This window comes from Ruditapes philippinarum, unplaced genomic scaffold (assembly GCF_026571515.1).
Source record: "Ruditapes philippinarum isolate M1 unplaced genomic scaffold, ASM2657151v2 ctg19717_1_1_1_1, whole genome shotgun sequence".
NCBI lineage: Eukaryota > Metazoa > Mollusca > Bivalvia > Venerida > Veneridae > Ruditapes > Ruditapes philippinarum.
The window spans coordinates 1-12,820 of NW_026863778.1; the positions used below are offsets into that span (position 1 = coordinate 1).

At 32.3% G+C, this 12,820-nt stretch overlaps 1 protein-coding gene across 1 annotated transcript; it reads right to left on the reverse strand.

Moving 5' to 3' along the window:
• Window positions 1-9,034: 9,034 nt before the first annotated feature.
• Window positions 9,035-12,378, reverse strand: LOC132723306 (protein mab-21-like 3). Its single transcript, XM_060707982.1, has 4 exons — window positions 12,006-12,378; window positions 11,151-11,358; window positions 10,044-10,435; window positions 9,035-9,290 (listed from the first exon to the last, which is right to left on the reverse strand). The coding sequence occupies exons 1-4, from the start codon at window positions 12,006-12,008 to the stop codon at window positions 9,264-9,266; spliced, it is 630 nt and encodes a 209-aa protein (XP_060563965.1). The 5' UTR covers window positions 12,009-12,378; the 3' UTR covers window positions 9,035-9,263.
• Between the last annotated feature and the right edge of the window lie 442 nt (window positions 12,379-12,820).

Sequence of the window (12,820 nt, forward strand, 5' to 3'; positions counted from 1 at the left end):
AGGGGTGTCGGGGAGGGTTATTTTTCCCTTGCCTGAGAGCTTCGTTTTTACTTTCACCTTATCGTAAATTTCCACTTCATATAACATCATACTATTTGTAACTTGCATTTTCTTACATCATACTTATAGTAATAAAAACACAAAACGCCCTTATATGTGAAGTTTTATTTTTTTAGTATATATATATATTTTTTTCTTTTAAACGATATATTTAACCGAGTTTATGCCATATTGACCGCAGGCTATATTCTCTTTTGTAAAGTACTACACAATGACCATTCAATAACGGTCTATTCATAATCGATGTAATTTTATCACCTTTCTAGCGACTGTGTTTCAGTTCAATTTTTGATACTATACAGTACACACGTATTGAGATTTTGTGCTCGATTGTGTGCACATTATACATGTAATACACCCCTGATGAAGGCATAATACGCCGAAAGTACTTGGGTATTTATACTTTAGCACTGTATGAACGTTTATTTTCTCCAAATTTATTGTTTTTTTTTCCACGTTCTTGTATCCTTCTTTGGATCCAGTGTTTTTGAAAGGTATTTTGTAGATGCAAATATTTTTCACAAACCTATATATATATATATATATATATATATATAATATATATATATAAAAGGTAAAGGTCTTGTTTATTATAGTGTCACCACTACTGAATAGGCCAGCCATTTCTGACTTATGAGACAGCTTTTGCTTGCAAACCATTGCATCCTATGCCAGGCGCCAAGCGGATTGAAATCGGTCACCATTCATTTTAACTACATCGCGGCTCACGATGCGGCCATTTCGGAATGAATCCCATGAAAAACAATCATTCTTCAAATAACGCTCCCGTGGACCTCGAACCTTCGACCCCCCGATCTGAAGGCGAACGCTTTAACCACTAGGCCAACGGTACCGGTTATATATATATAAACATCTGTTTGTATATATCAAATTAGTTATTTTAAACAGTAAACAGTAGTTCATTAATATATCATTTTTGTAAACTGTGTATTCAGAAAAATGAAACAGTCTGAGGCAATAGAAGACATTAATTTAGATTTTTAGAAAATGCTCTAAAAAGATCACTTGACTATTATTAGTTTGTGATATATTTCTAACGATGTTGTATATGTTTTACAATTTTTAAATGACAAAGTCTGATTTGTGTTTTAAAAAAACGGGTTGTAAATTGTTTATTTTGTAAATTATTGACACTGTAACAGTGGCCCAACGTTTCCTTTGTGTTATTATCTTGATACTACTAGGGCTTGCAATGACAAAGTGCAACAAAAACTGATTATAACTTTAAATACCTGTATTTTAACGTGTTAATTAAGTATATGTGTATGAGAGTGTGATGGATGGTACACAAGTGTTTTTCGAAATCCTGATTTATAATGAAATTATATGAATATACACGTATAAGATATTTGTATTGCGCTTTACTCCGAGAAAGATTGAAATTTAACTCCGATCCATTTTTTGTAAATAATCACAATTTTAAAGTCATTAAAATTATTACAATTTCTTCACTGCCTTTTGTAACATCATTTTCAATATCAGTAAGTGTTCTTTTTTTCCTGAACAACTTTTTAAAGGGGAAATTTCTAAGAAAAGATGATATCATGATAGCGCTAAGACGTTCACAACATTATCTGACGGAAGGGATTAAATTGGATACCAAGACTCCTCAATACTCATTCTGTAATAACACATATTTCTGGCTCTAACTAAAGACTAAATTAGAATAAGTTTAACACTTGGTTTTCAAATTATGCTTTTTTCCCTTAGACCTAGACCTACTATGTATATAACAACATTTTTATGAATAAACGTTTAACTTACACTTACGAAATTGAAATTTGGATTAATTTATCAAAAAATATTTAGATTTACATCGTCACTATCAGCCCCTACCAAAGTAATTTTGATAAATTAAAGTGTTACTACCTTTATTAATAATTTGTTGTAAAATATATGCATTTTTCCACATAAATGAAAGGATATAGTGTCACTGGTAACTGTAGACATATGCATATACAAAAAATATTTTCATAATCATAATGACTTGATCTGGCATCAATATGAATATTTCAACATTGAAGAATAATGGTTGTACTGAGATTGAAACTTTAACGGGTGCCCGTGTAAAATAGGACGTTGTTTCAATTATTAAGTCCAAATATAAATAATGTCACCGTTAAAAGCTGAGCACAGTTCAGTGTTGTAGCAACGTTGATGTGAATGCTGCACCAATTATAACCATTCTACCAGTCATCTTATACATATAGTTGCTGTCTTTTTCAGATAAAGATATTTTTCTATTTTGTCTAAACATTCAATATTTTGTAAGGCATTACACATGCACGGTATTTTCTGTACTATAGTGGCATTACATTTCTAAAGGATAAGATTGTTTTTAGTTATTTTTCAAATGTTCTATCTCTAACTTTTATTGTACAAATTATTTTTCTTTTTTGCTTTTAGATGTAAGGTAAATGATCAACTTTCCCATCAACGTGATATTGTAGTGAATGTTGACGGATCTTTTTTTAGGAATAAATTACTAAAACATTGTTGACTGGCTTTTTCAGTATTTTTATCTCAAATTGAGAGGCATTTAGAATATTTTACCTACAACCAACAGTGTCTGTGATTTTCTTACAAATTATCCCTTTTCACGTCTTACTGTTTTGTGTTAAAGTCTTAGAAATGCTCCATGTATATTGGTATAATTTATCGTAAGAGTAAAAAATAAAGCCCTTATCATGAGCCGTTTAAATCCGAATTTAACTGTAAAAATACTTTTTTGAACCCTCGATATTCAAAGAAATAACGGTAGTTTAAATTGCATTTACAATATCTATTTAACAATTAAAGGATAATTACAATCTGTTATGTTATGATATTGGGCTTATCAGAAATAAATGTGTTCAAGATATGTGTATTTCTGCAAACTTCATGGTAAATTGTAGTACATGTATTTACAACAGCAGCCCTTTGTTTTTTTCTAAGTAGTTTCGTGACGGGCTTGTCCATACAGTGTTTATGCTGAGGACTTCTTGTTTATAGTATGGTCCTTAAGCTCTAATTTTATATGACATAGAAGACAGGTGTTTTACATCTCATAGAAAATCACAGTTTAAACATTTATGATAGACATACTTAGTTTGTTTTGCAAAAAACATAATGATGTGTGACTGTTAAAGATAATTTGTTTACACATTCTTAATGTTTCACCGTCACGATTCAGTAATTGTTGTATGCATTAAAAGAATATATTACTTATGTAGAAATGCTATTAATCTGTCAACAAAGGTTAAAATATATTCTACTATAATCTTGTTTGTAATTGTATACATTTTATTTCAGATTTTCAAAGCAATTAAATGTAAAAAGAAATACTAGAAAAAATGGCACAGTATCAAAACCAATCAATTCTTATTTCGAACTTACTGTCTGACATCGGTTTTGGAGAGCAAATGTTAGCATGTAGAAGAAAAATATATAGAAGTTTTGGAGACGCTCTCACGAAAATGGACCATACTGAAATTCAATTAAACATTATTACAGTTGGGAGTAAAGCTGAGGGTCTGACAGCTGTATTTGAGAATGATATTGATATTATGTTAATTTTACCGGACGCAGTCTGCAAGGAACATTCTTACTCGGTTACACATGAAGAAGAACACCAATTCAAACTAGTTTTAGATTATTCACGCCCTGGCTATTCTTTACTCCGAACAGTGTATATATTTAACAGTTCTGCAACAGCTAAATTTCTTTACGAATCCATGATTGAACTAGCTCAGAATAGCTTATACCTTTCTAGTTGCTTTTTTAGAAACGAATTAAAATCAAGAAATGAAAACAGCGTCCTTCCTGAAACTCACGGTCCTTCAATAGTAATGAACGATGTCGCACTCTCGATGGACTTTGTGCCAGCTCTTAATTGTGAATGCCCAAGTTATTTATCGGCATGGCTTTGTAGAAAAAGAAATTATCAGTGGCCGCCTATTGCAGTCATAAGAGAAGTTTCCAGTTTAGATTCCCACGTGGTTCCAGTAGGACATACGACTAGCTGTTTTCAATTCTTAGAATGTTTCACCAAAGGAGAAATTAGATTGGTTCATAGTTTGAATGATTGCCTTATAAAAGTTTTAATTTTGCTAAAACAAATTGCTAAAGTCACTTTGAAACCTTTAAGTAAAGATATGTCTTCCTATCTTATGAAGAATGAAGTATTCTGGTTAGCTGAACTAAATGACTATGATTATTTTACTCAATATGCATTGATAATGGCACTTAAAAAAACACTTGCCTACTTGAAGCATTTTGTTGTGACGAACAATTTTCCAAGCTATATGATTCCGCAAAGAAATTTGCTCGAAGGCAAACTAACCCACTCACAACGAATGAAAATTTGTATGAGAATAGACTCTCTTCTGAAGGAAGGACCATACATGGTCTTGAAAATTGCAAAGATTCGGACTGCTATTTTAATGCGTTACAGGTCTCTTACAGAAAGTAGCCGAGTTTCAAAGAATCGTCTTATGGTACAAATTATTAAGAAATTATTAGATTACTTTTTTCACCTCTTAATTCTAGAACATTTCAGTACAAACAGAGAAGTGGATGGAGACATGTTATCAGATAGAATGTTGAGTTTTTTGTTCGAAAGACTGTGTTTGCTTATTCGTGATAATTATAACGTAGCTATTAGTTACAAAGACATAGAAGAGGAGATGTGTCAAGATATTTTTAATAATATTGGTGATTTTTTGTATGGTCTTGAAAATAATAAACATCTGCTTGACGTACTGACCTAATATGCTTTTAAAAAAGGATTATCTGTGTCAATTAAATGAGCAACTCGCAGATACCGCAAATATTTAATCAAGTCTGAAAATAAATATTCCGAATTGTAATTTAATTGATTGTTGCTTTGAATAATCTGGGACCAAAAATAAAATCAGCAGTAAAGATTAAGAAAAACGCTTGTTATGCCTTTGAAGGTCATTTCGAGACCATGTCTTAATAATTTTCATGTCTCTATTTTAATGATTTTTGAAGTACAGTGCTGTTAAAAAAGTATCAACTTGGATAACAAACAGGTCGAGATTTCAGCAAAGCATTCTTGGCGTCATTAAATTGAAAATTTAAACACTGATAATGTATGGGATTTTAAAAATGTTCAGTAATACAACCGTATTGGGCTGGTCTTAATTTATGAATTTACGATGATCAGGTTTTTGGAGAACCCCCCCCCCCCCCAAAAAAAAAAAAACAAAAAAACATTAAGATCCTTTCTACCTTCGTTTATACACTCAGCGTGCACTTTCTTGTTTTATACATAAAACATATTATTGAAATTTGTCTGTTTTTATCCTTTCATGCCAAAAAAACACTGTATTATCTAGTGTATCTTTTCAGAGCAATAACTCTAAATCGGGCCAGAAAGGGACATTCTGGAAAATCCTTTTTTATTCTGAAATTTATCTTGTATGAATAACATCCTAGATTGTCTCACTTGAGTTGATTAAGGCCGTCGAACAACTCATATAACTAAGATGTGCCTGTAGTAGTTTATATACAATATTTGTCATTTTTGTATGTCATTTGCCTATTTACCGACTTATAATTTCCCGCTCGTGTACACATGCACGCACGCACACACACGCGCGCGCACGCACGCAAGCATGCATTTAACACACACACTTATGCATTTTAATATAAAAAGGTATCATAACAAAAAATTAATAACATATTTCGGAAGTTTGTCAAACATAACTATCACAGGGGGCTCTTTAAATAATACATTTATAACTAAAATTACAAAAAATACAATTCAAACAAGACACATTTATCTCCCTTTCGATTGACTGTAGCCGAAACTTGTTTTAAGGCCGTAACACATGTCTTCATATATCATTATAATGAAAAATATAATATTCATTAGCTGAGTTTGATGAGCATACTTGTTATTTATTATTCTTGCAATTAAAAGTCACAGTCCTGCTTAAATCATCTTTGTTCAGACGAACTTCAAAGTCATAAGATTTCCCGAAGGTAAACTTACACAGAACTTACCACCAAGATTGACACGAGAATAGAAATGGTCTAGTGAAAAAGGCTCTTTATATAGTTTTGAACGTTGCAAAGACCAGGCATGCTCTTTCGTGTTACAATCCTTGGGACCGAACCAGAGAATCTTCGTTTAGCACAAGAAGACATATTATGAACAGCTTTACTGTCTTTATCAAAGAATAATATATCTGAATAAACATTATAAACATATATTTTATGATTAAAGATGACATTCCAGGAAACTCATAGGTTGACTGCGAGCTATAATTCATCACGAATTTATTCATTATCTTAGAAACATATTTTCTGCAGCCGCCATGTTTATCCAGCCGCGACAGAAGTGCTTGCTGCGAGACATGGAAATATTTCGCCAGAGTGTTCAGAGTATGCAGTATGCCAGCTTCATTGGAACACTTAATTTCTAATATATGAATTGTAAAACGTTTTGTTTTATGTTTTCTACTCTAGACTATCCAAATATCAACACTGGTATATCACATTCAAAAGACACAGTTATATCCACGCGAATGTTGTGCTTTTATAACAGATGAACCTTCAAATAACACCAACGTCATTTTCAACGTCATTTTCAAAGCCGGCCTATAATATACTGTAGAATATCCCGAATCTTATGTAATGATGAATCACATTCAGAAGTTATGTTTGCAATACTTATGCGGTTAATCTGTTTTAATATGACGCCACAAATCCCGACAGGGACTTTGGATTTTTCATGTGAGCTCATGGAACGTCAATGGTTCTACTCAGGTGCCCGTTCGTGCCTGAAATAATGCACGGAAGGGCACCTGAGGTCTTCCTTCACCAGAAAAGGTGGAGAGTCGCCAAATGACATATACTGTGTCGGGGTGACGTAAAACCACAATCAAACAAACAAACCACGAATTTGTTTGTTTTTATCAAAAAATAAAAGAGACATCCAAAGTATATAGTGCATGACCAGGTTTAAAAATACTATATTTTGACATAAAGCCTTTCAATTTTATAATTTACTTTACGTGAACGTTATCAAAACTCATGTAGCCAAAAGAAGTTTCTGTAAATACCTAACGGTATTTACCTGTAATGTTCATTTTATAAAAAAGTCTTTTTTTATATTTTAGGCAAATTTATATCTTATCCTTAACATTTGCAGGTTATTCAATCACCATTCAAACAGTCAATCTTTTAAAATATGTGGTCAATTCAGCTCAACTATAGTTAAACATGCAAATAATGTCACTTTTAGTAAAAATATAGAACATTAACTGTAAATATTCAATGTTTACGTAATAGAATAACAATGAAGATTAAGATTGCATCATACCTAACTCAAATCATGAGTGTAACGTCATGCAACACCTTTATATTGTTATTCTTCTGAGATTCCTTTAGAGAATTAAGAATATGCTTATAATCAATTTTGTCGTCTTGTTAACCCATAACTGCTTGAGCATTTTTTGAAAATTGTCTGTTTGAAAAGCATCCTGCTACAAGTTCAAATTGCTATAAAACTGTATATGGTGCTTCAATATTCAACAAGCATGGCACAAATGTTGACTGGCAAATATCCTTTGTAACCGCATGCTCAATCTTAAATTTCCTGTTACCCTGGAAACGAGGGGACATCTCAAAATTGCCAAAAATAACCACTTTGCGTTGATTTTCTTCTATTTTAAAGTGCCGCAAATTCTGAATGGATTGAGATTGAGTGCAAGGCTTTTCATTGTTGGTTACATGTTTCCTTCTGATCGACCCGAGGGAAATGTTAGCCTCTCTAAAGTCCAAAATCTTATTTGCGGTGATGGGGCTGCTGTCACCTTTCAAACCCCTAAGCAGAAGGGGGCACGTCCCCCTCTGGCACCCTTTGATCTATCATTTTGATAGGAGATTAAGTGATATGGGTCTGAATAGAGCATTTTTTCATCATTTGATGCCTCAAAGACGTCTATATGAAGTTATGGGTTAAGCACTATACATAAGTTTTTATTCCATGTCTTTTCATTTTAGTTTTTATTTTATTGTTTCGCTAATCTTAATTATAAATGAAGTTGTTAATCACAAATGATCATATCTTAACTGAATATTCAGAAAGATCTGATTATGTAAAAAAATGAAACGTTTTGATGTAGTATCGATATATGTTGTTATCAAATAGATAATCAATGATCACGAAGGAAGCGAAGCTGTTGGAATTATTAATTCATATATTCATCAACAAGATTAGGGTATTTATTTTCGTCTTTAAGAAAGGTTATGAAAATCTTTTTTTTTCAAGCTTTCCAATGATGTTTTTCAATGGGAGAATGTAAACGAAATTTGAACTGGTATTTGGTCGAAATATTTAATAGAGATAAAACAAAGCTTAATATGACTTTAGAACAATATAATTACTTCATAATTTACTTGATTTGATTAGTAATTGTTGTAGTTAATAGATTTATGGTAATATTAAAAACAGATAAAACAAGCAAAATTCTACTTATTTCATGATCGTGTTTCATAATTGCAACATAGCTTTTTACCCACGTTCGTAATTTGAGATTTTATTATTACGTAGTTATACATGTATATTAACTTAAGAAACAAGTCGTTTTGGAAATATGGAAGAATGTTAATGTAATGTAATTTTATGTTAAATGCACTGAATTAAATCGAGTATTGAATTTTGAGAGCAACATGAAGAACTCTGTTCAACGAAAATATTGTATTGCATAACCATCTTACTATAACTTAATTAGTTTTATGTTTTTCTATTTTTGATAAATTTATCATAACAATTTCTCCAGTTGATTTGTCGGAGACTTTGTCAGCTAAATACATCAAATTCATGTCTAATAGTAGCAAAATGAAATATTTTTACACAAATTGTATGATTTTGAATATTGTCACGATTGATGTAAGATGAAAAATGATACAAGTCATCGCTTTACACTAATTACTACACTACTTGCCATCAATTCGTTATTCAGATCACATATTTAACATTTGTGTCCTCTCTTTTTCAAAATGATCACTCAATTCCCTAAGAACTCTACGATCTTTCCCCTGTATAAGGTTCTCACAACTATTAAAATAATTTGGGAGTTTTCCTCGATCAAGGGATGATACAATATCACCCATGGTATCGTAAAGGCAGTTATCAACATTTCTTTGATGCCAGTATTTTTGGTCTGGATCTAATTCTGTGACCAAAGAACTTGGTGCTGAAAAAGCAAAAGTAACAGTTAAATTGTATCCTTTTATATTTGGACCTGTGAAGTACAGTTGCAAAGAATCACTATCTCTATCAATTATGAAGATTTTGAAACAAAATATGCCGATGAATTTTTATCCTCATATACTTTTTCAATTATGTTTTATCTGTTGAAGAAAACTAGGGGCATTATATTATCATAAAGAAAATTAAGAACAGTGAAAAAAAACCTTAAGGCCGATAAAAACGATACAACTGAATATGGTGTAGGGGCCTCCGTGGCATAGTGGTAAAACTCGTTGTCTTCAAACTACTCACCCCTCACCGTTTTGGGTTCGAATCCTGCCACGGGTAAAGGATTCGGATTTTTTCATGTAACAAAGCTGTCCAGCTAGCTTTCGAAATAACGGGAGTTTTATACTCTGGTGCCAATTCTTGCTTAAAATAATGCACAGAAGTCTTCTTCCACCACTGAAGCTGGAAAGTTGCCATATAACCTTTTCTGTTCTGGTGTGACGTAAAACTGAGCCATAAATGCCTTTGAAGGCATAATCTTTTATTACATAAGCATCAACTGACCTAAAGAGATGAAATTGCGAAGACAATTGGAATCAAAATTTAGAATCAAACGAACCAAAATTTACTTTTTATCCTGGTTTAAAAAATAGACATTTTATTAATTATGTAAAATCATAGGATATCGAAACCATAACTGCACTGCTGTCGGGATAAAAGTGAATAAAAACCAAAAAGTGAGCTTTACTTTTATCATGTGTGACGAAACTCCCGGAAGACCATCTTTTGAGCGGGATGTGCAATCCTGGACATGCTTCTTCATTATTCTATTGACCTCTCTCCGGCACCCATTTCCCTTATCAATCTTTAATAATGCAGCATTTTCTGCTTTTGAATATGAAATTGCCCATACGTTATCACCTTTTGGAACTAAGTGTGTCCCGGCGTTTTTAATGTCATCAATCACTCGGTTACTAAAAGCTTTACGTGTATTCGGACGAGGCCACCCGTTATTTGTTAAAGGTTTTTTGCATGGAATTGATGGTGTAATATCGACACTTATGTCATGATTACGACCTTGATCTTGGTGTATCATCAACGTCAAGGCAGGTCCATGAGCATTTCGACTAATATCAATATCTACAAAATATCATTTCAATATTTTTTGTTCTATTGCTGTACAAAGTTGAAAATAGTTAGAATATCAAACTTTTAAAGATATCAGATATTTTTTAACTGCACTTTATACAATATCTTCACTATGCTTCTTTTTCGAAGGATGTTTTATGGAAGCCTTAACATCGGCTTAAACAACATGTTCTGAGTATTAATAAGAATTATTTTTCTTACTCGAAACATCTCAGCTATTATCAATAATAACCTCGGGAGTAATGCAGAATGAAAGTAGTTCTACCAGTAAACGAAGACAGACAGTGTAATCTTTGATTATGTGTAACGAATATATATTTTTGTTATCTAAAGGAAAACAAGTCGAATTCGATAACATTATGATTGAAACTATGTCTGACAATCAAAATCAATTTCAAAATGGCCACTGATGAACAATTAAAAAAAAAATAAAAAAGTGAATTAATGTCAACCGGTAGAGATTTTCTTCTAACCATAATAATAAGGTATAAATAATGAACTGTTTATTTTTAGATTGATAAATTTACTTTATTTCGATCGACTTTTATTCGATATATACTCTTTGTTTACGTATCTAGTTTCTTAGAATAGGTTAGACCGAAATACCGTATCCGTTCTGTGTATTCAAACTATTTTGTTCGAGGTCCTTATCCGAAGTTTGACAGAAGGGGATGAGAATATACGATAGATAACTTAAGTCACTCACTTTTCATCCTTAGTTCTTTTACAGCATTTTTAATTTTACCGTGAAGGTCTTGTTTTACTTCTCTTGGAACTAAGTGTCCGTTATAAGTAAGTTTTGCTGGGACGGTGCCGTCTTTAACTTTCACAACTGCGTATCCCTTAGGTATTTCTTTGCCACCAGGAATATCTTTTAGTCTCATCTTGATATTCATATTATTCGCTTTTCCCATCTGAAAAGAAAATGATGATTGTCTTCAAATTGGAAAAAAGAGAAAAACGTAAACACTGAAGAACACCCAAAACTACACCGGCTTGAGCAGATTTGTTTTATTTATCATAAAATTGCCTAATTCTAAATTTAGAAACATGCCGGGACGTGTTCATGTGACGGTTATCATGGCGCCTTCCGTATTTAACGTTCGTGAGCGGCATAAGGTAAATAATGAGTGTACCCTAAAATTGCACTTTACAAATTCATATGATAACTTGCTAAACATAACGCACACCTTTTTATCTTTTAATCTTGAATATATATATAGTTAATTTGGATAAAAATGTTACAGAACCAATTTTTGCTAAAAGACCAAGTAAAATGCTATTATATTTATTATGTTTATATATGTGTTTCCATATAGATGAAACATTTTTTTTGGCGAGAAATGAGTGGAAGTTAAAATTTCACTTGATGTACATGTTCCTATCTTTATCGCAACATTGCATGCCCAACGCGTTTTCTTTCAAATGTAATGCACAACATATATTTAAATAAATTTTACAAAGTCTCTTTCTTTTCTTTCAAAGAATTGTTTCAATTCTCAATCATAATCGGCCTAAAATTACTAAGGTAACGTTATTTAAGACAGTAAGAATCTATTACCATTTTCCCCAAAGGCTGGTATTCGAAATCAACTGTGCCTCGAGTTTATATAATTACAGGAATAATGTTACAAACAATGTTTGTATCAAATTCATCAGCTTTTCCAATCTTAGTTTTCTCCTTGAAACTGCCAGCTCTCACTAAATTTTGGCAATAAATGTTGCCTCCCTTTGAATTCTTCACATGTTTCATTAATTGCCGAAGTGTTCGTCAACAAGTTTAACAGAATCCTTTTTACTCGAATTATTTATAGCTATGTTGCGTTTATGGAAGTCTTTCAGATATTCTTTTGCCCTGGTGCGGCGAATCTTCTCGGGGCTACAGTGTATCGTTTCGTCGCTTCGGCGTTTTAGATTTATCAGAGGTTGACGATGCGAGGAAAAAGTGGTCCCAACCGAACAATGTATCCTAGAGTTAGTGTTTGGTCGGCCAGTAACTTTTTTGTGCTGTTCAAGCCTGGCTCTGTTGAAAAAAATCCTGTGACAACCACGGCATGTATTGTTTGAGGTTTCAGGTTTTGTCTCATTCTTGTGTTTTGATAATATATTTGCTGGTTTTATTCCAAGCATATTTGTGGTAATATTTTTCGTCTTTTTACAACCTACCGGCAGCAGTAGTTCTGATGATGACCTTTTCCTTGATCCGCAATTAGTTGTAGTGTAATGCAATGGCATCTGCAAGGATTTGCATAAAAATGATATAAAAGAAGCAGTTTAAACAATTTGAAGTCATATTTTTTCACACTGAATTCTTATTTACATTATATTTTTATACATATCTATTATATCACACCCACACGCCCCCCCCCCCACACA